Source organism: Diplotaxodon limnothrissa, linkage group LG2 (genome assembly GCF_057381915.1).
Source record: "Diplotaxodon limnothrissa isolate DT_005_m linkage group LG2, D_limnothrissa_male_GT1.1, whole genome shotgun sequence".
Classification (NCBI taxonomy): Eukaryota; Metazoa; Chordata; class Actinopteri; order Cichliformes; family Cichlidae; genus Diplotaxodon; species Diplotaxodon limnothrissa.
In genome coordinates, this window is record NC_140597.1 from 31,348,649 (window position 1) to 31,374,801 (window position 26,153).

A 26,153-nucleotide genomic window follows, 5' to 3' on the forward strand; every position below is an offset into this window, starting at 1 on the left:
GAGAGTGATCTTTATTTTTGATACAGTCGCGGTCACCGGTTCACATACAAGGAGGATTGGATTGTTTTGTGTTTTTTACCCTCTTTTACGTACTTGCATTGATATTTGGTTAAATGTTTCCTTAGAAGGGCTTGCCTTGAGCAGACAATCTAGGTATCCATCAACAAGCTTCAGTTGAGCTTGAAGGTCTTGATTTTGGAGCAGGACCCTTTTTTTTTTCTTTTTCTTTCTTTTGACTGGCATCCTCAGTCTGTCGTGACGTAACACTCTAAAACTCACTTCACTGTGGACAGTGATGCTGCCTGTTCCAGCAGTTTCCAGTTTAATGGCATGCTTCATTGTAACCATTTTCCTCTTATCTGACAGTGACAGTTCAGGTCTTCCTCCAGACATACATGCAAACCCCCCCCCCCCCTCCCCCCCTGACAAAGTAGTGACACATTTGCATAACAAATCCCTTTTATGTTGGCAAAGAGGAACTCATGATCACATGAACAAGAAGTTAATATGCGCTGGCCTTTTCAAGTAAAAAGACAGAACCTTCAACACCAATTAATTAAAAGACTTGATTGTGTGTGGATTAGAGGAAATCCACAATAAATTCAAACATGCACTGAGTTCTTGTTTTTGTTTTTGTTTTTAAACCATTAAAGATCTATGTGTACAATCATTCCACCCTAGAGAAAGAATAGCTTGAAGAAATCAAAACGGCCATGGTTTTCACGCCTATGATACATATCTGCATGCTTAGAGGCTGTGATTTCTACGCAAATCCTACACAACATCTCAGTTGAATTTTAAGTGTTCATTGTTGTGAACTTCTACATTCTTCCTTTGCCTGCTGCATAATAATGAAACTACTAAGAAAGGAACTATTTTTCAGTTTCTTTAAATGTAACAGAACTGAATTAAAAATCACTTTAAATGTATGGTTGACTTTTACTTTGAATAGTGTCCCTAACGTTAGCATGTATCTTTTGGAGACATCACATGCTACAAATTATGGTACTGACCTTGGTTTGTATGTATTTAATAAAGTTAGGAGAGGAAAAAAACAGGGCAGGTCTGGGTTTATCAAACGCACGTGACTGCGGTTTCCAGATGACTGTACACGGCCAAACCAGCTTCTCCAGATGAGCTTAACTCTAATATCAAACCGTGAATTATTAATAATAAGCTTCTGACTTCCTGTCAGACTAAAATTCTAATAAAAAAAGAACAAAGAAAAACATCCACTTATTGGACTCGTTACCGCCATTAAAGATCCTAAAATCTCGACCTCTCGCGGTGGAGCGAGATTCAAATGGTAACTATCACGTGCCTCCTGCAGTAACGTGACTCTCACAAACAGGAAGTGCGGAGCCAGAGAACTTCTACCCCAAGTCTCGCAGACGCGTCTGCTTTGTCCAGGTTAGCAGTCCCGGGTCAGTCCGTCCCGCTGGGTACCAGACTGCCTGACAGACACCAGGTCGAACTGCAGCGGAGGTAAAGAGCCAGACAGGTGAGGTTTCCGACATTCAGCTCAAATCTGTGTTTTTATCAAGCGGGTTTATCTCCTATAGTTGTCGCCGAGACTAAACCAAACCCCTCTGTTACTTTTCTTTAATGTGGCTGATATTAATGGGTTAAATATTTTTTAAACGCTTCAGTGTTTCGGCTTTTCCTTCACTGGAGTTGTGTGCTAGCGATGATAGAGAAAACGAAACTTTGCCCCAGGCAACAAAAGCTGAAAAGCAGAGACAATAGTCGATAGATCGAAGAAGACCCGAAGTCAAATGCTTTTTCCTTAACAGCATGGATCTTTTTACATTTATAAACTGAAGCCATGCTCCTTTCATGTAACATCTATTTTATGATATAAGTAATTTTGTATATATTCTTAGTGGTCGGTTTCTCACCCTCATGACACTCTTAACGCTCAGTTTATGAAGAAACTGTTCCAATTCACCGCTCATTCCTCCAAATGAATGAGGTTAGTCTGACTATAGTGCGAGCAATGCTTTGAAAAATGATCCAGCGCTATAAGCTTTTTTAAAAAAAAGGATCAAACACTGTAACCTTCATAAAGGGGGGGTTTACTGTAGAGCGCTTGTACAAAACAGCTTTGTATGTAGCTAGGGGAAAGCAGTAATAATGCACCTTATTGGGCCCTTCTAAAATATAGTAATGCTTTTTAATATATATGTACATCTTTGATTAATTTATTTAACTAAAAAAGAGTCCCTGTGCTAATTTTGGCAGACACATGTACATGCAACAATGGAAACCCCACCTGATCATCTGGTCAGGAGGACCTGATGCTTCCTCTTTCTTAAGTTTCCACTTAGATACTTCTGCACTGATTAGTTTTTATTGCTCTAACTGAAAGTAGATGCCATCTGTTAACACCATTGTCTATCTTTTTTTTTTTTTTTTTAAATTCATATTCCTCTTTATATGGTGCAGTACTTTCACTCAGCTGTATCCAGAGGACGGTGTGTGTGTAAAGTTGTTTCTTTGGTGTTGTACAGACATGGGCTCCATATTTCGCAGCGAGGAGGTGTGCCTGGTGCAGCTCTTTCTTCAGTCCGGCTCGGCCTATAATTGTGTCAGCGAGCTGGGAGAGCTGGGCCTGGTTGAGTTCAGAGACGTGAGTCTATTAAACCCTTTATTCCGTTCTTCTTCTTCTTGGTGCAGTTCATGGAGTCCAGTGCAATTGTTAACCTGCAACAGACTGCGTCATGGGTTTTGGTGAAGGTCATGTAGACTCGCTCAGTAACCTTATTCTCTGCTCTCCGCTTTCAGTTAAACCCCAACGTGAACTCCTTTCAGAGGAAATTTGTCAGCGAGGTCAGACGATGCGAGGATCTCGAGAAGACTTTCCGTGAGTACTGACTCATAATGCTCCCCTTTACATTTCCATTCATCTTCTTTATTTTCCATGATTCATCATCCACCTTTTCCACCCTCCAGACTTCTTGGAGCAGGAGATAAATCGCTCGCCATCCTTAAAGGGTCCACTCCCTCCTCCGTGTCCGACACCTTCTGCCCCTCAGCCCCGTGAGCTCATCACCATAGAGGAGGAGAGCGAGAGGCTCGCCAGGGAACTCAAGGAGGTGAGTGCCAAAATAGAGCCTGAGGAGTTAGTCTTCGGTTTTTTGCTTAGTGCACCACGAGAGACAGAACAATTTTTGGGATTAATGAAATATCGTGTATGTTTCCTACTAGGTATCCAGGAACAGAGATAGCCTTAGGGCTCAGCTGACGCAGCTCTCCCAGTATCAAGGAGTCCTGACCAGAACTCACTCTCTCACGGCGTCACACGTGGTGAAAAACTCCATTTCTGCTCCATTTTCTGTAATTGTTGTCATGAGGAAAACTAAAAAAGAATGTTCTCTGTCTTATTCTCACAGGTGCCACCTGCAGTGGAGAGCCAAGGTCTGTTTGATAACCGCCAAGATGTCCGACTCAGGTAGGTCTCAATTAAATGTTAAAGAGTAAAATGTTGTCTTTTTCCTCTCTATATAACAGTTTTCCTCTCCCTCAGTTTTGTGGCAGGAGTGGTCCACCCCTGGAAGGTGCCCTCGTTCGAGCGACTGTTATGGCGGGCGTGTCGCGGTTACATTATTGTGGATTTTAGAGAAATGGAGGATCGACTTCAGCACCCTGACACTGTAAGAGCTCGGGGAAAAGGAGAGGGGATCGCAGAGAGTTTCTGCTGTGAGTTTCATTCCAGGTGTTTTACCACAGCAGTTTGCTCTTTCTCCATTTGCAGGGGGAAATGGTGCAATGGACCGTGTTCCTCATTTCCTTCTGGGGAGATCAGATTGGACAGAAAGTCAAGAAGATCTGCGATTGGTGGGGATTTTTTTTTCTTTCTTTTATTTTTGAGATTCTGAAACTGCACCTTGCTGTGTTTTGAACTTGAATTTCTTTGGATTTTCCCTCTTCGCAGCTTCCGCACTGAGATATTTGCATACCCCGAGAGCTCTGCTGAGAGAGAGGAGGTTCTCCAGGGACTTCAAGGTAGAATTGAAGATATCAAATCAGTGAGTGATTTTCTTTTGGTTTTTGATACTACATATTCACATCAAAATAATTAAAAGACTGTAATCTCTGGTTTTATAGTTTCTACATAGGATATTATATTACAGTGCTTCTAGAACATTCATCACGCCTTTTTTTGTGTTTCCTTCTGCGACTTCAGGTGTTGTCACAGACAGAAAGCTTCTTGCAGCAGCTGCTGATGAAGGCGGTGGCCGTTCTGCCCCAGTGGAAGGTGCGCGTCCAGAAATGCAAGGCGATCCAGTCGGTACTGAATCTCTGCAGCCCCTCTGTCACTGACAAATGCCTGATCGCTGAGGCCTGGTGTCCCACCGCCAAGCTGCCTGAACTGCAGAGTGCGCTGAGAGAGGGAGGGGTGAGACAACAGATGAGCAGAAACATAGAGCTGTAAAAAGCACAGATGAGCAAATCGCCTAATTTCCTGTTTTTATCCCACCCTGTTCTCTGACCTCAGAGGAAAAGCGGTAGTGGGGTTGACTCTTTCTACAACCGCTTGCCTTGCTCTACACCTCGACCTACTCTGTTTCCCCTCAACTCCTTCACAACAGGTTTCCAGAACATTGTAGATGCCTACGGAGTGGCAGCCTACCGTGAAGTCAATCCAGGTGCGTCATTAGATGACATAAATAATTTCTTCATGAAATGTGTTCAAAGTGAAGTCTTTCAGGTATTTGTCTTTGGCTAAATCTCGTCTCTCAATGCTCCTGCAGCATTGTTCACCATAATTACATTCCCCTTCCTGTTTGCGGTGATGTTTGGGGACGTGGGCCATGGTTTACTGATGACTCTGACTGCTCTCTGGATGGTCCTCGAGGAAAAGGATCCCAAACTTAGAAACAACAACAATGAGGTAACTTAGGAGAGGAGACACTCTGTATTTAACAAAATGTCTAACTTAAAGGCAACTTAATTTCAGACCAAGCAGCATCAGTAAAACAACAGACCACATTTAGATTGTTCCTCTGTTCCACAGGACCTGCTTGTCACCACACTAATAACCAAATGAACTCACTTCCTGTTTAACGGATGCCCCAAAAAGTGTACTGAAATTCCAGAATGCTTTCATAATCTGCGTGAGCCAAGGAATCCGCCAGTACCTTGTAAATTTTGCATGTGGTTTGAAATTTGCATGCACAAACATGCCTCTGGCTTCATTCTTTTAGTGGCATTACAAGTTGAACCAACATGAAAATCACCGAAGAGAAAAATGAGAGCAAAAGTAGCAATGGTTTCTGTGACCTCAATTCCAAAAACGTCATAGAACCTAAATAATAACAAAACGCATTCATTTGCAATTCTCATAAACCTATATTTGATTCACAGTAGGACATAGAAAACATGTTAACCGTTTAAACTGAAAGCATGTACCATTTTAAGGAAAACAAAACAAAACATGGCAACAAGATGACGCAAAATATTTGGGACTAAATCATTGCATTCTGTTTTTTGTCACACAGCTTCCCATTTATGTTTAAATGTAAAAAACAAAAAGTCAAATAATTCTAATGTACTAAAACATGTCCTTGACCACTTTGTGTGTCAGATCTGGAGGATGATGTTCGGTGGAAGGTATTTGATTCTGCTGATGGGACTGTTCTCCATCTACACGGGAGCCATTTACAACGAGTGCTTCAGCAAAGGCCTCGCCACCTTCAGCTCGGCCTGGCACGTCGGCCCAATGTTTGAAAAAAACATATGGAAGTAAGAACATTTTCGTGTATTCACCCTGCTTTTTTTTTTTTTTTTTTTTTTTTTCCAACAATGTGTTTATTGAGTTTTTAGTACACACAAAATACAGGTCAAATAAATCATAAACAATAATATAATAAGTAATATTTATTTTCTGTTTACTCCATTTTCAACACACTTTTTTACCTTCGTGGGGTCTCTTTCAGTTCATCGGTGCTGGCAGGGAGCCAGTACTTATCCATGGATCCTGTTGTGCCCGGCGTTTTCACAAGCCCCTATCCATTTGGCATTGACCCGGTGTGCCCATCATATTCATTGTCCTCCAATCAAATATGGACATAAATATGTATATATATGTCTCGATTGTAACTCCAGTTATTCTCTCTGATGTTGTCGTCAGGTCTGGGGGATGTCCAACAACAAACTAACATTCCTAAACTCTTACAAAATGAAGATGTCAGTCATCATCGGCATTATTCACATGACTTTTGGAGTCTGCTTGTCATTCTTCAACTACTGGTAAATAATCTTTACCCTTTGGTTGCATGTGTTTCGCTTGCACATGTGTTTTGTGTGTTTCAGATTAGCTCTGTGTTACCTTCACATCCTCATGTTCTTATCCTTGTTTCTCCCTGGTTGTTGTTTTTTTCTTTTTCTACAGGCACTTTCGCAAGTTCAGCAGTTTGATTTTTGTGCTGATCCCAGAGCTTTTCTTTATGCTGTTTCTGTTTGGCTACCTGGTGTTCATGGTGGTCTATAAGTGGGTTGCTTACGCTCCTTCTCAGTCCAAAAGTGCTCCCAGCATACTGATCCACTTCATAGACATGTTCCTGTTTACGGAAAACCCTGACAACCCTCCGCTTTATCATGGACAGGTGTGTGCGTCGTTTGTGAGCTTCACTAATAGGAACATATCGGGTTTGCTTTATTCATTTTCTTAGCTTCCCACTTCCCGAAACGTGTGTGTTAGTTGGTCACACTGAGCAGTAGTTATCATGAAATCTTATTATAAACTGAATGATAGTCTTTATGTATGTTGTTACCATATTTACATCTTTCAGTGGTTGTTTGTGGTTTTTATTTTGTGAAAGTCTAGCATGTAAATGCAGCACTGCTTTGGCAGGTCAAACCCCAGATGCCACATCTATTACAAGCACATGAACACAATAAGGGACTTTCCAAATATAGTAATCAGCACTTTAACTGCATTATCAAGCAACAGTGATGTAGTTGTGTGTCCGTTTTGTTTTTTGAATGACAAAAATGCTGCATTCATTAAGTAGATAAATACATGCAAGCCCTGAACTGAATAAATTAACGGTCAAATGAGGTTAACCTCTTCTCTGTAACTCTGTGTAGGCTATAGTGCAGAAGGTCCTGGTGATACTGGCTCTGTGTTCTGTGCCATTCCTCCTCCTTGGGAAGCCCACGTTTGAATACATTATGTTCAAGAGAAGACAACGTCGAGTCGTGAGTCTGCGTTTGGTTGGATTTTAATTCCTTTTATGTAGCTGCATTTACTTTTCTGACTGATCTTTAATTCTCTGCAGCATCTGGATGAAGACAGGCGTCCACTGGTGTCTGACGAAGGCTCGATCAATGTTCATCAGGGGGAAGTAGAAGGAAGGCCGCTAGTAGAAGAGGTGAGGGTGAAGCTAGAGTAACTAAATTAGTTTACCTGTTTTAATACGGTCTGGTGAACTCCTTTTGTTTTTGTTTTTTTTGTTGTTGTGCTTTCTGTAGGAGTTTGATGTTGCGGATGTGTTCATGCATCAGGCCATCCACACCATCGAGTACTGCTTGGGCTGCATCTCCAACACAGCCTCTTACCTCCGACTCTGGGCTCTCAGCCTGGCACACGCACGTCAGTGGCACTGCACATACAAACACAATGCTTATCTTCATACTCACATGATGCACACACACACACACACACGAGACTTCCTCTTTTAAAGGAAACTTACTCATACTGTTCTTCTTTTTTCTTTTTTTTTTTTATCCATTTTATTTCTCTAGTTATACACACTCATGTTGTTGTTTTCCAGCCAGCTGTGATTCTCTAACAGTGATTCACTTGTGTCTCCACAGAGCTGTCAGAGGTGCTGTGGGAGATGGTCATGCGTAAGGCGCTGACGTGGCAAGGTTACGTGGGAGCTGTAGTCCTCTTTGTGATTTTCGCCTTCTTCGCTGTGCTGACAGTCTGCATCCTTCTGGTCATGGAGGGGCTCTCAGCTTTCTTGCACGCGCTCCGTCTGCACTGGTGAGAATGACAGAAGGGTTGAGACGAAGGGGGAAAATAGCTTTGCTTAACTAAGATTTTTAAAAGAAATAGGCTGTATGATTGGACTGGGTAAAATCCTGAACCACTTTTTAATTTATTTTTTATTTCGGAGTGTGTGTCAGGTTTTATGTGTCTGTGCATTGTTTAAGCCAGCAATCCATGGTCACATGTTTTTGTTACATGCTGGTGTAAACATTGCACTCTATTTGCTGTCTGTCGTGTGACAGATGTAGTGAAGGCAATGACTGTGCTAAACAGACTTTACAGCTGCCTCTGGCAATAACCCTGCATGCAAAGTGGAATTTGACTGTAGGAGACACCACCTACAGTATGTAGCATTAATGCTGTAGTTTTCTCAGGATGGTGGTGCTGGAGAAAAGATTGACTTAACCTTTAGGAACAACAAGTCAGACTATTACCAAAAAAAAGTCCACTGTAGAATAAGAGTATGGTACTTGCTCTGAGGTTTCTGTTTGTTGCTGGAGATTGACTTATGCCCGTCTCTTTCACAGGGTGGAGTTTCAGAACAAGTTCTACAGTGGAGATGGTTACAAACTCACCCCTTTCTCCTTCACATCTATAATAAATGTCTCAAACCCTATATGATCAGCCAACGGGTTATTCAGGGTTGCTAGCAAAGTTAATTTATGTGTCTATGAATCAGAACGACCCTGTCTTAACAACGGTACTCGACCTTTGGTTCCCTTTTGCTATGAAAGGGTTTAGTTAACTTGCACAATGATCGATGAATGATGTACTCTTATTTTTGCATCAGTAGAATGATTCCCTATACGTTAATTTACCACTATATCATATCATATATGAAACATATATTTTGTATCCCCATGCTAATTATTTTTCAAAGTGTAATGTACTGCTTTCTAATTACTCTATCAGTAGCATGAGAAATTGTTGGTAATCATGTGCTTTTCACTCTCTCAACATTTATAATAAGCATCAATTTTGAAAAGGGAAAGTACACTAGTGAATGGATTTGTTTTGCAGTTTAAGGGAAAGTTTAAGTTTTGACCTGAAGTATTAAAGTGCAAGTTCTTTAGAATTCTTCAGATAATGACTTGGATGATTTTTATGAGCCAAAGATTTTCCCACATTGTCATGTCTTCCAACAACACCACACCAAGTATTTATTGATAAATACATTTTTCTCGGGTGCCTTACTAGGACTGTTTGTTTATACATTATGTGTTATGGACAGATGGTGTCTTCTATTGTTAAACCACCACTTTGTACAAAACACTGCAATGGAATGAATTTTCCCCTCCCTGTTTACACTGTAAAATTGAAGAGTTTTCAGCAGAAAATAAATTAAATGTTGAGTTTTATTAAATGAAGCACTTGAAGTATCTGTTGCCAGCCGAGTGATACCATTTATATGCCACAGTACTGTTTTGAGAAGTTACCACAGATGAAAGTACTGTGCAGAAGTCTAGAGGAGCCAACTGTTATTGTTTCATATTTGGCTTCTGAGGAACATTTTTTGTCTTTAGGTCGTTTTTTCTTAACAGCCTGTGACAAAAAAAAAACGATTTTTTTTTTTTTTCCATTTCTTTGATTCTATCCAACATCACACTAAGTATACATTTTATTTTTTTGTACCAACAAGGTGATTCTCAGTCTGTAGCAGCATAACAATGATCCAAAACACAATAGGACAACTATCAGCCATGGCTTGACCTCAACATTACTGAAGTAGTGTGGGATCATCTTGACAGAGAACTCAGCAACATCCAAATGAGAGCTTTGTTTGTCCTTCAAGATGTCTGGAAACTATTTGTGAAGACGACTTAAATAAATGACAAAAAAAGCTTGACTAAAAGAGTTCATAGAGTTCAGAGTTATTCCAAATTTTGACTTTCAAGCTCATAAGAATTGTAAAAACTCTTGTTTTTGTCTAATTTACTGTATTTCTATGTATGTTTTCACGTTTCAATAAATCACTGTACTAATTTCCCATTTTCCAAGTAACATACAGTATAAGGAAATGAGGGGTGGCTCGAGACGTTTGCTCATTAGTGTAAAAGATGTAAATACAACAATGTAACAACAACTCCTACACAAAAGGAGTCTGACATTAAATAATAGTAATAACTTCTTTTGCAGGGAAGAATCTTCAGATCACTGGTTACTCTTGTTGCCTGATAGTTTTAGTAGAATTAAAAAGTTGTTGGCGTTTCCCACCGTTTTAAGTTCCGGAGTTAGTGTAAACGGAACCTTAAGCGCGTGTTCGGTTTCTATCTGTGCTGTTTCCTAAGTAGCACAGAGTGAACCGGATATTATCGGAATGTCAAAGATGGGACTCCTCATGTAACGGTGGATTTTTCTTGAATAGTTTGTTTGCTTGTTTTTGGCGTCTTACCGGATGTTAACACATTGATTGGACTTTTTATTTGTGAGGGGAGCACTGCTCGGGAGGACATGGCTCTGAGCCAAGTTAGTCGCAGTGTGCGGCTGCTCTTAGGTCAAATTCAACACTGTCGGCCAGCCCTGCTTTCAAACCAGACGGGTAAGCAAGTAAAGCTAGAAAGCCTTAAACTTTCTATCTGCAGTCATGAAAGCTGACCAGACTCTAATTGTCACACAGCTCGGTGTCTGAGTCAAGCAGCTTCTCAGCCAGAGCCCTCCGCGGATGAAAATGAAGCCGTGAACCCGACCTTTGTAAACAGAAATCCCCGCAACCTGGAGCAGATGGCTCTGGCTGTGAAGGATCGGGGCTGGAAGACAACCTGGCCACACCGGGAGTTCTACCACAGGTCTGTAAAGGTTTAAGTTCTTACTGTGAAATCCAGAATCTGAGTACCACTGTGAGGGTGCATCCTGTTGATTTAAAGTGAAATTAGTCTGTGGAAACAGGTGGTTTCTCTATAACGGAATTCTGGATTCAGACGAATATTGCTCATATATGAAATTGTAAAGGGCTTTTACTTTGAAGTCCAAAATCAGAGTAACGTTATACTGACCGAGTAGCACTGCTAGGGTGTCTCTTGTTTATCTAAAATCACAATAAAATACCAGAGTGTTAAAAAAGAAAAAGAGTGAACCAAACGTTAAAAAAGATCAGTATCAAACCAGAAATTTGACATGAGCATGAGAAGTGAAAGCAAAGTTACCCCAAGGTTCCTGATACAAGATTTAGCAAATATCAGAAGGGGACCAATCTGTCAGGGGCACAAACAAGGACTTCAGGTTTTTCTTCATTATTAAGTAGGAGAAAGTTGTCAGCCATCCATCTTTTAATAGCCTAAGCATATATTCAGGATCTGTAGATTATAAAATTCTTGGGCCTTAAAAGACGACCTATAACTGAACTTCGTCTGCATAGCAGTGATAAGAAATGTTCATAAATGTTCAGAAGAGAGAGCAGATATAAAGGCCCCAATACAGAACCTTGTGGGACACCATAGACAGACCCCCCAACATGATTGCATTATAAGAGCTGTAATGTCACATTAGCTGTTGTATTTTTGTTTTTTTCTTCAAATGGCAGTTTTTAAATTTCATTCATATTTTAGTATTCCAGAAATAAATCTAGTTGTGATGAAATAAGCATAGTCGTGATACAGCTTACTGTAATTTAACAACTATTGTTAGTGAGGACTTGTGAATTACTTTCTAACTTTATAGTACCAAATGTTATGAGGTAACACATTGTTAGAAGGTTATACAATAACTATATCAGTGTAATTAGTAATGTAACCAGTTACCTTATCAAACTAAATTACACATTTAAAATGACTTCAGTCTATGAAGGATTATGACTTTGTAACAAGCAGTGACACAGTCATTGTTCTTGAGACGTGGTGGCGCACATGCATTGATCTAAAGAAACAGTCAAAGACACAAAATGAACAGAAAGATATGTTTAAAAGTGTAGCAGTTGTTGGTAACAAAATTCAAAGAGAAATGGAGACAACAGTCATGTGCATCAACCCCACATTGGATCACAGCTTACAGCCTACAAACAAGTATCTATTTATCTAAATTTATTAATTATTTTCTTAAATTAATGTTAAGTTGTATAACTAAAATTGGGAAACAAAGATAATTGTTTTTATATTCACTACTATTATTCTAGATTATACGAATATTCTGTATTTGTTCTACCCCATTGGGTTCAGAACTGTCAGTATGAAAGGACAAAAACGTAATGTAATCAGTCAGGTTGATATGAAACATAGCATATTCATGCATAAAGAACAATTATCTCTATTTAATTTCCTCTCATGCCTGTCATTGTTTCAGGTTGATGTTCTCCCGTAGCCAACACCATGTGACAGCCCAAGTGTTTTCCAGCTGCTCCCCTATTCCGGTGCTTTCTTGTTCGACCAAAGAGTGGGCTGTGAAGAAGGAGCTGGCTTCTACAAACTGCGTGGCAGCCTGTCAGGCTGTGGGCGAGGTGCTGGCGCATCGCTGCCAGCAGGCTGGCATCACCAGGATGGTGTATAGGGTGATTCCCTGGACATACCGCTCAGATTCTGTGAGTACATGCAGCAGGGACTGGAAATAAAGTTACTGTCATTTTCCTTCACTTAGGTAGCCATTTGCTTCACGTCTCTCTCTCTCTCTGGCTTTTCTGTTTTGCAGGTTCAGTCTTTCAGAGCTGCAATGAAAGCAGGAGGAATAATTCTAAGTGAACCCAGAAGGAAATACATTGGGACCTGACTTTAATTCATCAGTCAAATCAGCTGTTCTGTATAAATCTGCTCTTTATCCCCATTACCCCTCTCTTTTGTTAACTATTACTGTGCTGATATTAAGATTACAACTGCTACAGTAAAAAATAGGAATCAAAAGAAGGCTTGTCCCTGTGCCATGTCTCTTTTATATTAAATCAGTCTCCTCTGGTTTATTATTTAATCAAAAAATAAAGGTTCTTGTTTGGAGTACAATAATTTATTTTTTACTCAGGTGCATGTAAACAAGAGTGAGGTGCAGGCAGCAGAGAGTCTGTTACAATAAGGAAATGGATGACAATAAAAACCAATCACTGATCATTTTAATCATAGTACAGTGTGAAGTTGGCTCAGGCGGTGGGAACAGTGTGTTGGGATTATAAAGTGCATGTTTTCTTTTTTCCTCTTTTTTTTCCCTAATAGTGAGCATGCAGGTTAAATGCTTTCTTTCTTTTTAGCTTGGGTTCACTGGATAAAAAGTAATACCAGCATAAAATAAGAAATGTCCTCATCAGCATCTAGTGAAAACAGAACATGGAATAATTTAAGTTGATCCATTCAAAGTCCATATAAATACAAACTCAAACCCTGAACAGTGTCTTCTCACAGGCTGGTATAAAACACAAAACATGCACCCAGGCCATCAGCAATTATGTGACTATATATACTGTAATTGTGCACAAACTTGTAAAGTCACATTTATGATGACAAAAAAGTGGCAAATGGTACAAGAGAAATGCAATATATTACCACCACCTTGTACTTAAGCTAAAACATTAAAAACATCATTACAGAATCACTTTTCATTCTCAGGTTGAAGGCACTCATGTAGCCCTGGAGCCAAAATATAATGGATGAAAATAAAATGGGTGGGAAAGGTTCCTAGCAAACCGACATTTCCTTTAAATATATTGGCACACCGGCACAGAGGAATACAGTTTGGCAAACTGGCGTATGCCATAAAACTAGCCATGACATAATCCATAATGCACAGCTTAGATACAGTGAAATCCTCCATATCTGCACACGGTATGTGTTGTGAGAAGGAGGAAATGAACACTTTCTGCTTTGGGCTGGCAGGATACAGCCTCGTATAAGGAAATTAAAACAGTTATTGCATAGATACGTCTGAAGTGTTGAAAGGAGAGCTTAAAAAAACGGAAGAGGGACTGAGGGAGCTCGGCAGGGACATGCTGGTTCATATATGTTTGGATACCTTCATAAACATAAAACATAATAATACAATAATGCACAATGATTTCAGATATCCTGGCTTTCACTGGTACAGCAATACTGCAGCATGGCCCTTATAAAAATCAACTATCTACTATAGCTTTTATGAGGTGACATATGCAATCCAAGACCTGCAAAATATAAATTAAGACTTTAGGATCATTGTATAAAAACCTTGGCATGTTCCCAGAGCACACGTTCCTTCTTTTCTCCTCTGTGCCTCGTTTATAGTTCCTCTTGTACCTCCCTGCTTGTTCATCTTTTTAATCACTTTGCGGCTTGCTTTGGCCCGCGCCCGGCCGGCTGGATGGTTCAGGTGAAACATCCACACATGCTTTCTGGTGAGTGAGACACCGGCGCCCATAGCTACGCCTCCGCTGTCCTGGTGACCGCCTCGGACTGCCAGGCATCTTTGAAAAGAACAAAGTAGGAAAGTACAAAGTTATAACATTGGGATTAATTCTTCAGCAAGAAATCTACTCCACAGATACATCGCAACCCCAAATGCCTCTGAACGCTATGTGACTACCTGACGTAAACCTCAGTCGAAATCTAACTACACGTTGTAGCCGGCGACTACTGTGATTATCCTGCTTCAGTACCGTCAATACCTTCTATTTCTGGCTACTTATTCACAACAGTTTTTTAATTTATCAGAGATGGCATAACAGTCCTCGCTTCAAGATAAGGAATAACAACGAAAGGACTCACAAATGTCAAAACTATTGGAACTGATGTAAGGAAATGTACAAAGTAGACAAAAACTTGACAGATAAATATTTTTAACTGTAACTGTGAGATGATTAGCACCTAAAGCAACACAACCATAAATGCTGCCAAAAATAATGTTGACCCCTGAAGTGGATTACATCATAATCTCTAGAAAGATTCACACAGAAGACTAAATCAGCTACTATTTTGGTAGTATAGTTACTGGCAGGACACAAGGTGTGAAAAAGGGGGGATGGAAGGCCTTACAGGTCCTTATATAGAGTCAAACTAAAGATTTTGATTAAAAATGAAACCTAGTTTGGGTGTTTTTTCCAATATGTATGTCTGTAGAAATATTAACATAATCACAAGAAGAAAAAGTTGCTATAAAAACGGCCTCCAGTGCTACCCCTCAGTCTCCTAGTAGTAATGACAATATAAAAAAATCCTACATCACTTCATTCTTGCGGTGACGACAATGCTCCATCAGCCTTTTACAGCTGAGAGGTAAGAACCATGACTCATATAGTTAAAACCTTATTCATGAGCTATTTCAAACAACAGGCTTCGCTACATGTCCTCAATCTAAATTAGCCATTTCCAAACTGTCAGCTTAACTACAAAGAGGAGGCTAGAGAGACCAGCACTCTGCTTCTTTTACCTGATCATATCCTTTATCCACATCATCCATCTCGCTGATGGACTGCATTAATGAGTAGAGGTTCATTCTGCCACTACGATTAACACTCGGCATGACCTGGAGATTAAAGAGAAGTAAAAAGATGAGTAGCCTTTGATGCACTCTGCGTGAACATATGAGGACAAATGTAGGTCAGGCAGTCTGCTCACCTTTTCTGGTTCATTTACAGTAATCACAGGGCCTGTCTGCACAGGGTCTTGGATAGTGTCAGACTTTGGGGCAGGCTGTTCAAACACCTAGATGAGGTTGATAAGATATAAAGGAGTTAAAGCTGTAAAGGTAAAAAAATAAACAAATCCGGATTTTAAAAAGTGATAGATTGCTCAGGATCTGATTACCTCACAGTCTTCCCCTGAGTCATTTTTTTCATCTGGAATATCTACGCCATCATCCTCATCAAGTCCGTCATCGTCCTCATCATCTTCTTCCTCCTCCTCATCTTCTTCTTCTTCTTCACTTTCGGCTGTCTTTTCTTCCTCCCCTCTTTCCTCGTTTCGAACTGATTTTTGTCTTTGGTCTCTCGACTTTCGCTTCCAGAGAGCACTATGGCGCTGCTGGCTGGAATGATAAATGCACACAGAGCACATTCCTCAACTGAGCTCCCAAACTACAGAGAACAGGAAAAAAAGAGCACTAGGCCTAACCTTGCACTGAGGATGCCGCTGTAGGTCTGGAGCTGCTTCATGAAGCCCTCATTGGGCTTGATGATGGACCGGCGATCCCTGACATAGGTCAGTGCCACATCCAGTGTCCAGTGCTGCTGCTTCATAGCGTAGGCAATCACTGTAGACGCAGAGCGGGACACGCCCATCTTGCAGTGAACCAACACCGCCTGACCACTCTTCCTGTAATACACAAAGATGAAGACGTAAACTCACACCGTGATTTTGGATTTTACTTAACAAATATTAAGTCGTGAAGGGAGAACTGCTGGGATGTATACACACATGCAAAATAATGCTCGGCAGTAAAACGCTTCTGGTTTGTGAACATGTGGCAGCTTTAAAACTGGCTGAGGAGCTGAACAAATTTAAGATTTGCAGCTTTAATTGTAGGGTAGCTTGGCCTTCTCTCACAGGTTTTGTTTCAAGACTCCAAACTGTAAACTGAAAACACAGAAGCAGTATTTTTCTATTTTCATTGTGTGAATACTGCCTGTCATGATGTTTCACAACTCAGTCATCGTTTGTAGACATCATTCACACAGATTAGACTTGAAATGGGAAGCCGAGTCACAGTGTGAACTGCGAAATTGGTGGTTATTCCAATCTTGATGGAATTCAATATTTGAGGAAACGTAGCCTTTCATTTTCTGTTAAAAGTGGGCACAGAGACCGACAACACTCTCAGCAGTATCCATTAAATATGAAGCTGCATGAAGCAAGCATAGCTCATCATAAAGACTGGAAACAGGGGGAAGCACTTCGTCTATAAAGGATTAAAGTAACGCATATAGTGCGCCAGTGCTGCTAAATCTCTCTAACATTTTATATTTTACGCTCACTGGCCACTATATTAAGTACACCGTTCCAACTCCTCGATAATGCAAGATGGATGGAAGAATGGTGATTTCACCACACAAGCATCTCTGGGATTTACAGAGAATGGTCTGGAAAGACAAAATATCAGCTGAGCAGTGGTTCTCTGGATAAAAATGCTTTGTCAGTGTCAGAGGGGATTGCTTAGAGCTGACAGAAAGACAACAGTAATTCAAATAATAAGTTGTTAAAACTAAGGTATGCAGAAGAACATTTCTGAATTTATAACATGTCAGACTGTGAAGACTTGTACAGTCTTGTTGCAGACCATGGGAACATAGTGTACCCAGAGCATCTTCAGCTCTGCCACCTCCACCTCAGCCTTCTGTCTTTTTGTCACTGTCACTGTCAGGTCTCACAACCATCTTGCAAACCTTCCCCTTCACTCTTGCTGCTATCCTTCTTCACAAATAACCCCTGACACTCATCCCCACCCACGAAACCCTGTCTGCACTCTCTTGTGCATTTAAATCATCTACCTTTATTATCTCCACTCCTTTCTTCTTCACCTTTCCACCTGTCTCCCTCTTATTTACAGTATGTCATAGACAGACCTCTATGGATATTTAGATTCACACATTTCAGCCCCTAACCAAGCTTCTGTCCCACTGGAACAATTACAACCCTTTTTACAAGTCTCGATTTAAAAAGCCTCTGGTACCTTGCAGTGTTGATGAAGTTAAATGTAGCTGGCCAATGGGACAGCAAGTCTGTGGCTTCCACATCGTACACTCTGATGTTCATGTAATTGAAGGACTCTGGGAAAAAGTTGTCAATCTCCCTCGTCACATTCAGAATGTAGCCCACGCTGAAAAACGTGCAGAGACACACTCAGAGCCAGAGCAAAACATAGTGCATAGTTAAATATTACCCTTATAGTGAGTTAATGGGATACAGAGACAGACCACAACACACAGAGCTGCAGAAAGTGTTACAGGTTCAACTACTAACTTGTTTTTCTGCAGCTCCTCAAAGTTAGCTGCGTTCCACTCGGAGCCCTGAAACCAAATAAAAACAAAAAAGGTTAAAGAACGGTCAGAGAAGATGAAAAGGAAAGGGCTGACAGAGCCATCTTCCCTATCGCTGTCAACACAGATCTGAAAGGGGAAGTTACAGTCACATGACAACATCCTGGCACTAAAAGCCATGTCAATTTTTTTGACCAAACAAAAGTGGCTGTACATAATATGTCTTTTAACTCTATCTGACCTTTAACAATGACTCACCAGGTATAGATAGTCAAATATTTTAGAGGGCTTGTCCATCTGAGCCATGGTGACCAGGATCTCATTGTCGATGTACTCCTTGTAGGGTCTCATGTCAAAGCCTATCCTGGTCTCCAGGGTAGCGTGCACCTACAGCAGAGAATGAATGCATTTTGTCACATTTTTTCACCTCAGTTATGCTCTAATAATTTGACTTTTTTTTTTTCTAAAACCAACTTCCTGTCTCTAGCTTCCCACACTTCTCACCATTTTGGATGTGAGGTTGTCCAGGTCTTCAGTCCTCATGATGTCTCTCAGGTGTTCTTTGATCAGGATCTCACTGGAAACTCTCTCTGCCGAACTTCCCAGAGAACAAAAGGGAAATTTTAGTACCAACTGGCAGGGAGGCACAAGCAATAAGAACAGTTTCTCATTATTACTACATTAATAGCAACATTAAGCATTGAAAGTGCCATGTTTAATTAGTATTTTTGAGGTATTTTCCACTTGATGCTACAGCTGTTCCTTTTTTAAAACATGGGATTTTAAGCACACAACGTTTACGTGTGGTGGATTGTGAATTTTCCAACTCCGGGACCAATAACTTAAAATGATACTTTAGTAAATTATCTTAACGTACATTATTTTTTTCTATCACATCAACTCCCTTGGCTACTACAAATAAAAGCATACCTCTGTCCATCGCTGTCCTTACGGATCGACTCCAGGTCATTCATGACCTCCCACTCATTGAGGCAGTTGCGATCGGACTCGATGTGCCGGTGGTAGTGCCGAGCCCATTCCAGCCCAGAGCCTGGGATCAAAGCTGCCTTGATTGCACGCTCACAGCAGCCATGCAACACCTGCAGCACTGACCTTACAAGAGGAGAGAGGGGAGAGGAAAAGCAAACAGAACATCACTATGTGTATTAACGACTTATCTTGAAATTTAGAGTAAATGAAAGCTATTGATATGCAAAGTGAGCAGCTGGACGCTGCCACAGTGGGGATATAAGCATCGCTCACCACATGGTCTGCATGGAAACCGGTTTAAAGATTCTGGTCTCTTTTGCTGAGCTCACGCTAAAGCCACTACAGGAAACACACAGAAATGTGAACGCTCATTATTAAGCCTGACGACGAGAAAGAGAAGAACGAGAAATAAGACAGTAACAGTGTTAAGAAGCATCATTGTACTACATCACAGTCTGACACACAAGAGAGAAATAATTCAGTGTGATTAGAATTAGTTCTTGTTCTTGTGGAATGAAAACGCGAGGACAGTGATTGATTAGCACAGTTGGAGGTGTGATCCAGCCTGATGAGGGGGAACATACTGGTGTGACATGGCAAACACACTTGGATGACACTAAAGCATGCACGCGCATTTAAAACACAGCAGATTAAGCACTCCATCATGTTAGCCCAACTGTTTTTAAACCCGACACCTCTCAGTTTACTGAGAGATCAGCTCTTCTATCCTTTTTTGAGCATCAGCAGCCCAAACTGTTTTAATCAAGACATAGCCGGCTATTTGAAGACACACTAAATGTGCTGGAATGGACATTTGATGTTCTTCACGCACTACAATGCAGTCAAAGAATAAATTTATTAAGACTTTAAATCAGCTAAACTCACTAACCTTTCAATACACAGTCGCATAAAGAAACTAACCATACTTTACTTTCATTTCATTATTAAAAACACATGACCTCCATGCTTATGCAATGATGTGACTGAGTGACAGGAGCTGTTGTAGTTCACAGAGAATGATTCAACTCCAAAAATAAGGACATTACTCATTCATATTATCTCTGGCCAAAATCCCAGAAATCAGGCTGCACCGTCTGTGCAGCAGCCTACCAATCACTTCCTCACGCTTGCTTTCACACTGAATATAATCCTTAATCCTTCTTTAAAAACATGCTTCTTACCCATCTCCGTCCAGATAAACTTGTGTATTGCTCCATATTGGCAGTACCAGACCGATGGTGCAATGATCACTAGAAACAGAAGGGGAGGACACATACACACAAGACAAAGGAGGAAATTGTACTTGTTAAACCTTAACCAGGAATTATTAACAGAACAGAAATCGTATCTTGTGCAACTGTACACCTTCGTCTTGGTTACACACACCTGTCTGAGTTGGGGAAATCCATGCCCAGCAGGATGCTCTCATGTTTGTTGGCCAGTGTGGAAACCACGATCAGATACCTGACTCTTACTGAGCTAACAGAATCTAACTGCACCGCCTGCATGAAAAGATACACAGAGGGAGGGATGACAGGGAAACACACAACTTGTGAGCACTGTGTTTTACATGCAAAAAAAAAAATAATAATCATGGTTTTCTTTTTAAGTCTAAAGTTGCCAAATAAGGTTGGGTATTTGCAAGTGGTGTAAAATATCCTGCGTAGTTTATTTTCTTTGGCCTTAAAGGAAAACTCAAATCAGGGAAGTAAATGTTGTCTTTACAGAGATCATGGCTGGCTCCTGTCTGGTTAAAGGCCTCTACCTATAGTTTTGCTGAAACAAGCTGAAACGAGAAAAGCTACAAGTACAGTTTGTGACTTGGTGCTTTATAAATAAAATTGAATTGAATGAAATTTTGATGTGACATAAAAATATCATATCACCATTTCATTGCTATAGCAACACCATGCATTTACATTCCCTAGAGCAAGAATAAGACAAGCCCGGGCACGTCTGAGGGCAAGAGCCAGGTGTCCCTGGCAAAATATGCAAGTAAATTGTTCCCACTGAAGGTGGACAGAACAAAAGTTTTTCACCACTTTAGGGCAAAAATGCAACCTGGCTATAAAAGTGAAGCAGCTAGTGATGTGCAACACAAAAGTAAACAAATGTCTTACATCAACAATGCTGAAGCAAGCTTCATATGACAGGAAGCAGAAACAGTGGATGGAAATTACTAATATATATTGTTTGGTCAAAGCGATGATACCAATCCAAATGGAAAAGGAGGGCTATAAGCAACTTGCTGAAAAGCTCAACCCAAGAGACAACAACCCAAATGGAAAACATTTTTTAGTTTTCTTATGTGACAATATCATGCTCCCCTTGAAGAGTTGCAAGGTTAAGTTACTTCAGCTGTTATTAACCCAAAGAATAAAACAATTATCTTATACTTTAACTAAAAATTTTTTTTAGGACAAACACTACCTGACTTTGCCCCTATTCTGTGTTATAATGCTGCTGCTGGTACATTGTTTCACAATTCAAATTTGGAAAGACAGTAGCTCATTGGAAAACAAAGTTTGAAAATGCCTTTCATTTAATTACTCTTAAAACTCCAGCTGCCTGCAAGCATCAATAAAATGTTGTTCCGTATTTTTCTCCATACATCCTCAACAATGTTCTTGTCGCAAATTTGCTTGGAATATTGCGATATACTTTCAAGATTAAATTGCCCACCCATCACACGTGATATTTTACTGATGCTTCCTACCAGGCAGTTTCACACATGCACTGGTGACTGGATATTTTCGGGATCTTATCCAGGAGGAGCTTTATGTGCTGCTAATTTCATAGTACAAAGTCTGTGTGATGCCTTATTAAGCCAGTTTGAGATTAAGGCAGGTAGTTTTTTGGCTACTATACAGAAAATTAAATGGGAGTATTGTGCCTTTCTTTGTGAATGCTGTCATTAACACCAAATAATAGCTCTGTACATAGCCACAAATTTTCCTATACCATACTATAGAAATAGTACAAGAATAATATTTACGCAAGTTAGCTTGATGCTAGTGATACTGAGGACCAAAAAGCTGGTAACTCACTGTCTCTAAAGGTTTGTGACTTGTAGTGAGTCACTGAAATTTTCCCTTTAGTCACCTACCCTTTGAAAAAATCAATATGTGCAACAACACTCACCTTTAGGTTGTCTTAACATCATAAGCCATAATATTTACCAAAACTCAACATTTTGGAGTTACGGCCTTTGCCAGTGATACAATCGTATAAGTTTACTTGTTGATCAAAGACAAAAATAAATTGTTTCAGTGTGACATTTTTCTGATTTTGCTGATATGATCTGTAAAGACACGAGTCCTCACCAGCTTCACTGTATCTTCTGGTCTGAGGTGTTCAATCATTGCACGGAGATGTGTGTGGCGCATGTCTGGTGCGCCGCTGCTTTGCTTGACAGGAGAAGTCGGGGTGCGAGACATCTCCTGATGAAGGCTCCCGCTCTTGCCATCTTCCAGCAGGAGGACTGCCCCTTTAACGAGGGCAAAGCTCTCTCTACAGAGTTACAGAGAGGAGGTTACTGCTGCAGCCATCAAGTAACTGGTTATTGTCTTTCCTAGGTATGCAGTTTAGAACTATTTAAATGTCATGTGGGTTACAGCTACCTTTTCTGAAGTCTTCCTCTTCTTTGGAGGCCTTCATCCTTAGAAAATAAATACATTTAAAAAATAAATCTTCATCATCAGGAATCATGAACAAAAAAAAAAGTCTGGTTGGTTTGTATGTGTGCAGTTCACCACGTTAACTTTGATTTACCTATAATTACATTTACAAAGCCTGTAATGATTTTGTTAGGCAGGCTGTTGGCAACTACAATAAAGTGAAAATATCTAGCTCCCAAAAGAGGGTCAGAGAAGATGCTGGAGATTCAAATGCTACTTAAAATGAAAAACCTGTTACACAGTGTTTCTAATGCTCTCAGAATTAATTCATTCCAACTTAATAAAGACAACGGTCCTGAAAGAAGCCAACAAATATCCTGGAAACACTAGAAGCACTGTATGTACACATGTATGTACATGTTTGAGTGTGATGTCTTTCCTGTCTAAAATTTGGCCACAGAACAGTGGGGAGAAAAAAGTTCCTCGGGTGAAATGTGGTACAATACAGATAAGGTGCAGCAGTGAAGAGACAGACACAAAGAGCTAAGTGGCATAGGGGAGGTGGAGTAACATTAAGTAGGTAAACAATGAAATAACAGAAAAAAAATAACAGTAAATGAAAGAGAAATGCAATGCGTAAAGAGGGAAGGGGGGGAAAGAAACAAGAGAAGTAGCAGTAGTAACAAGGGTTTACAGAGAAAGAAACTTGAGACAGTAACATTACCTGTTACGCAACTGACAAGTCCAGACAGAGTCAAGAAAAAGAGAAAGAAAAAAAAGAAACAGAAGAGGAGAAGTGGGCAGGAGCCAGGAGCGGAACGATGAGGGTTTGAAGAAGGAAAAAAAAAAAAGGAGAAAACACAAGTTAAGATAGCAGAGCGTTTAGATTCTGTGACATAAATATGCAAAAAATGAGACTTGGAAGCACAGTAAAGTTATTTATGGTTTAATTTGCAATGATAGAGACCAGAGGGGAAAGCCAGGCCTTTGACATAATGCTGAAAAAAAAAATTATGATACAGCAGGAGAATGAGAGAAGAGGAGATGTGAGTGACAGAAGCAGATGATAGAGTATTGATGCAGTGGGCCTTTATATGCAAGTGATTTAATCACTATCTGACAATGCTTTAACAAGAGTTATATCTGTGGTATTTCTACCATGTAAGCCTATCAGTGCGATCGCATCCCTGTCTACAAGTGAAAAACAAATCTGCCTTGTTATCATTCAGGCAAATGTAGTGATGATATCCACAAAGGGACACATTCAGGAGCGGCTGCAGTTCACGCAGACCTTTTCAGGGGCTGGCATGAATGGCTTGTAGTCAACGTTCTGAATCATTCTTTATAAAAGAAAAGTAAACAACATAATATCTGCTGACACGATGCAAAATGTTTGTGTACAGCAAAACGGGGAGATAACTGAACTCACTGGCGTGGTGGAAATGGATGGGATCCTATGCAGGGTCAACAGAGCCATTGTGCAGGTCCGTCTGCACTTAACCTGCTGTTTCTTGCAGACCTAGACAGGCTCTGCTGGTTCCTCAGCCAAAACTGTGCCGTGGGTGGGGTCAGTACTAGTATTATTTTCTGAAATGAAACATGGATGTTTGGAATGCAGTTTCATTCAATAAATAAGCTTGGTATCAGTGTGGTTTTAGGAAGTCAGGAAAAATTGCTGCTGAACCATTTTCACAAATCCAGGTAAAGCGTAGTTGTGCAATATGAGGAAATACAATATCCATATATATATATATATATATATATATCCATATATATATATATATATATATATATATATATATATATATATATATATATATATATATGTGTGTGTGTATATATATATATATATATATATATATATATATATATACATATATATATATATATATATATATATATATATATATGTAGAGCATCCACGAGCATCCACGTGCTGTCATATTTCTGTACGGATTACACCACTAATGGCAAACCATGGCTATATTTACAACATCTTACCATAATTGACTTAAAGTACCAAGAACTTTCAGCAATATCTAAAAACAGCATGCTCATCTAATTATTCTATATATAAAAAAACGTCATATTTTATAGATTGTAACTTTTAATAACAATGGATCAATTACCACCATTCCTCCCACAGAAATCAAACGGCATGACTTTAGCGCTGCAAAACCCCCTATTGTGTACATAACAACACGAACACGATTAGAAGCAGCCACAAAAACAACACTGCAAATGGCATTATATTAAAACAGATAAACCGATAACTGAGCGTCATGCTCGTTAGTTTTGTGCTGAAACATGCAGTCTATATAAGGATGTGGCTGGGGTAAAAAAAAAAATATATCGGCCAATAAAGATTAAACAGAAATTTAGATAACTGCTGGTTCTCCGTGGTTTGCAGGTTCAGACGCGTTCAGCGTAAATGGTGTTGAAGTTAAAAGCATATTGAAGTTAAACTACTAGAAAAAAGAGAGAGAGAGAGAGAGAGCCTCTTGCCGCTACCTTGGCTCTATTATTGACACATGAACACCGCGGTAACGCCTTCGTAATATGACAGCAAATATGCGATACGGCTTCAGCTCGGTGCATGCGGACAATAAAGTTATTTCTTTCCTGGAGCTGTTATCGAGTGAGTTATCGTAACTACATGGTTGTAATACTGACAGACGGGCTCGACGCAAAGAGTAGCTCCTTTTGCAGTGATCACAAACAAGCTAGCAGTAATATGTAGCCTCTTACAGCCAGTCTTGGCATTCAACAGATAACCTCTAAAGCCTCAAGAAGGGCTTTTTCTTACCTCTCCAAGCTGGGTCCTCACTCTAATTTCCTGCTTCGGAGCCTGCTTGTTTTCCTTCCGTACCGAGAGCTCCTTATTCCGCCCTCTGTTGCTTTCTGAGGGTGAGGACTTGACCATTTACAGAGCGCAGAGGCTACTCCTCTGGAGAGTTTTTTTTTTTTTTTTAAACCAGCGAGCGAAGAGCAGCGTCGCGCGGAGCAGGAGGAGACGGTGACGTCTTACGCAAGCAAATTGTTCAGGCGAGTGAAGAAAATTATGCGTCTAGTTCATGTCTAGTCCACGAGTCTCTGGAGCAGTAGGCTGAAAGATTTTGCACGTTTTGCTTTTGCTGTGCTGCTGCAGAATCAAATAAATATGAAGCAGCAAAAGAGGAAATATTAAGTCAAACGGTTTGCACGCGGTAAGTGCATTTCACTGTAGGGGGCAGCATTGAGCTTATAGGGTGAGTCCCAACAAACTGCATGTGTTGGACATGTTGCTAACAGGGAGAAATCATTTTAGATATACAGTGGATATACGTTTTGAGCCACTCCTTATTTAACAAATAATCTCTATATTTTATAGATTGTAGGTGTTTCTTTTTAATATTTTCTTGGGACCATTTTGCCTTTATTTGACTTGTAGCGATAGTGGAGACAGACAAAAAGCTTGGGGGGTGACACACAGCAAAGGCTCACAGGTCTGATTCAAACCTGGGCCACTGCCTTCTGGCCTGCTCGCCCAGTGAGCTAACCTGAATCATTTCTGTCTTTTAACTTTAGCATGCAGTTGTGTGAATTAATTCTTTAATTTTTATTAAACTAAAAACATACTTGAAGCATCCATTATTTAAAAAAAACAATTGTCTGAGTTTTTTGTGTTGATTGTCAGGTCTATTTTATTTAT

General features: G+C 40.2%; 3 protein-coding genes across 3 annotated transcripts; 2 read left to right on the forward strand and 1 right to left on the reverse strand.

The window, feature by feature from the left end:
• The first annotated feature begins 1,369 nt into the window (after positions 1–1,369).
• Positions 1,370–8,857, forward strand: tcirg1b (T cell immune regulator 1, ATPase H+ transporting V0 subunit a3b). Its single transcript, XM_085370894.1, has 21 exons — positions 1,370–1,501; positions 2,511–2,629; positions 2,785–2,863; positions 2,953–3,095; positions 3,208–3,303; positions 3,393–3,451; positions 3,527–3,653; positions 3,755–3,837; positions 3,935–4,028; positions 4,187–4,399; positions 4,499–4,649; positions 4,755–4,894; positions 5,588–5,745; positions 5,940–6,030; positions 6,134–6,252; positions 6,395–6,608; positions 7,093–7,203; positions 7,284–7,376; positions 7,477–7,597; positions 7,822–7,993; positions 8,527–8,857. Exons 2-21 carry the CDS (start codon positions 2,513–2,515, stop codon positions 8,618–8,620), a joined length of 2,475 nt encoding a protein of 824 aa, XP_085227020.1. The 5' UTR covers positions 1,370–1,501; positions 2,511–2,512; the 3' UTR covers positions 8,621–8,857.
• Positions 8,858–10,307: 1,450 nt separating this feature from the next.
• mrpl18 (mitochondrial ribosomal protein L18) lies at positions 10,308–13,117 on the forward strand. The gene is made up of 4 exons (XM_085370915.1): positions 10,308–10,538; positions 10,617–10,785; positions 12,275–12,509; positions 12,617–13,117. Exons 1-4 carry the CDS (start codon positions 10,451–10,453, stop codon positions 12,692–12,694), a joined length of 570 nt encoding a protein of 189 aa, XP_085227041.1. The 5' UTR covers positions 10,308–10,450; the 3' UTR covers positions 12,695–13,117.
• A 395-nt stretch (positions 13,118–13,512) lies between these two features.
• LOC146638747 (protein phosphatase Slingshot homolog 3) lies at positions 13,513–25,394 on the reverse strand. Its single transcript, XM_085370905.1, has 17 exons — positions 25,269–25,394; positions 23,892–24,049; positions 22,466–22,503; positions 22,169–22,355; positions 20,232–20,347; positions 20,027–20,095; positions 19,119–19,184; positions 18,786–18,968; positions 18,360–18,453; positions 18,114–18,242; positions 17,839–17,885; positions 17,549–17,695; positions 15,994–16,194; positions 15,688–15,907; positions 15,499–15,585; positions 15,311–15,406; positions 13,513–14,348 (listed from the first exon to the last, which is right to left on the reverse strand). The coding sequence occupies exons 2-17, from the start codon at positions 23,937–23,939 to the stop codon at positions 14,202–14,204; spliced, it is 1,875 nt and encodes a 624-aa protein (XP_085227031.1). The 5' UTR covers positions 23,940–24,049; positions 25,269–25,394; the 3' UTR covers positions 13,513–14,201.
• Between the last annotated feature and the right edge of the window lie 759 nt (positions 25,395–26,153).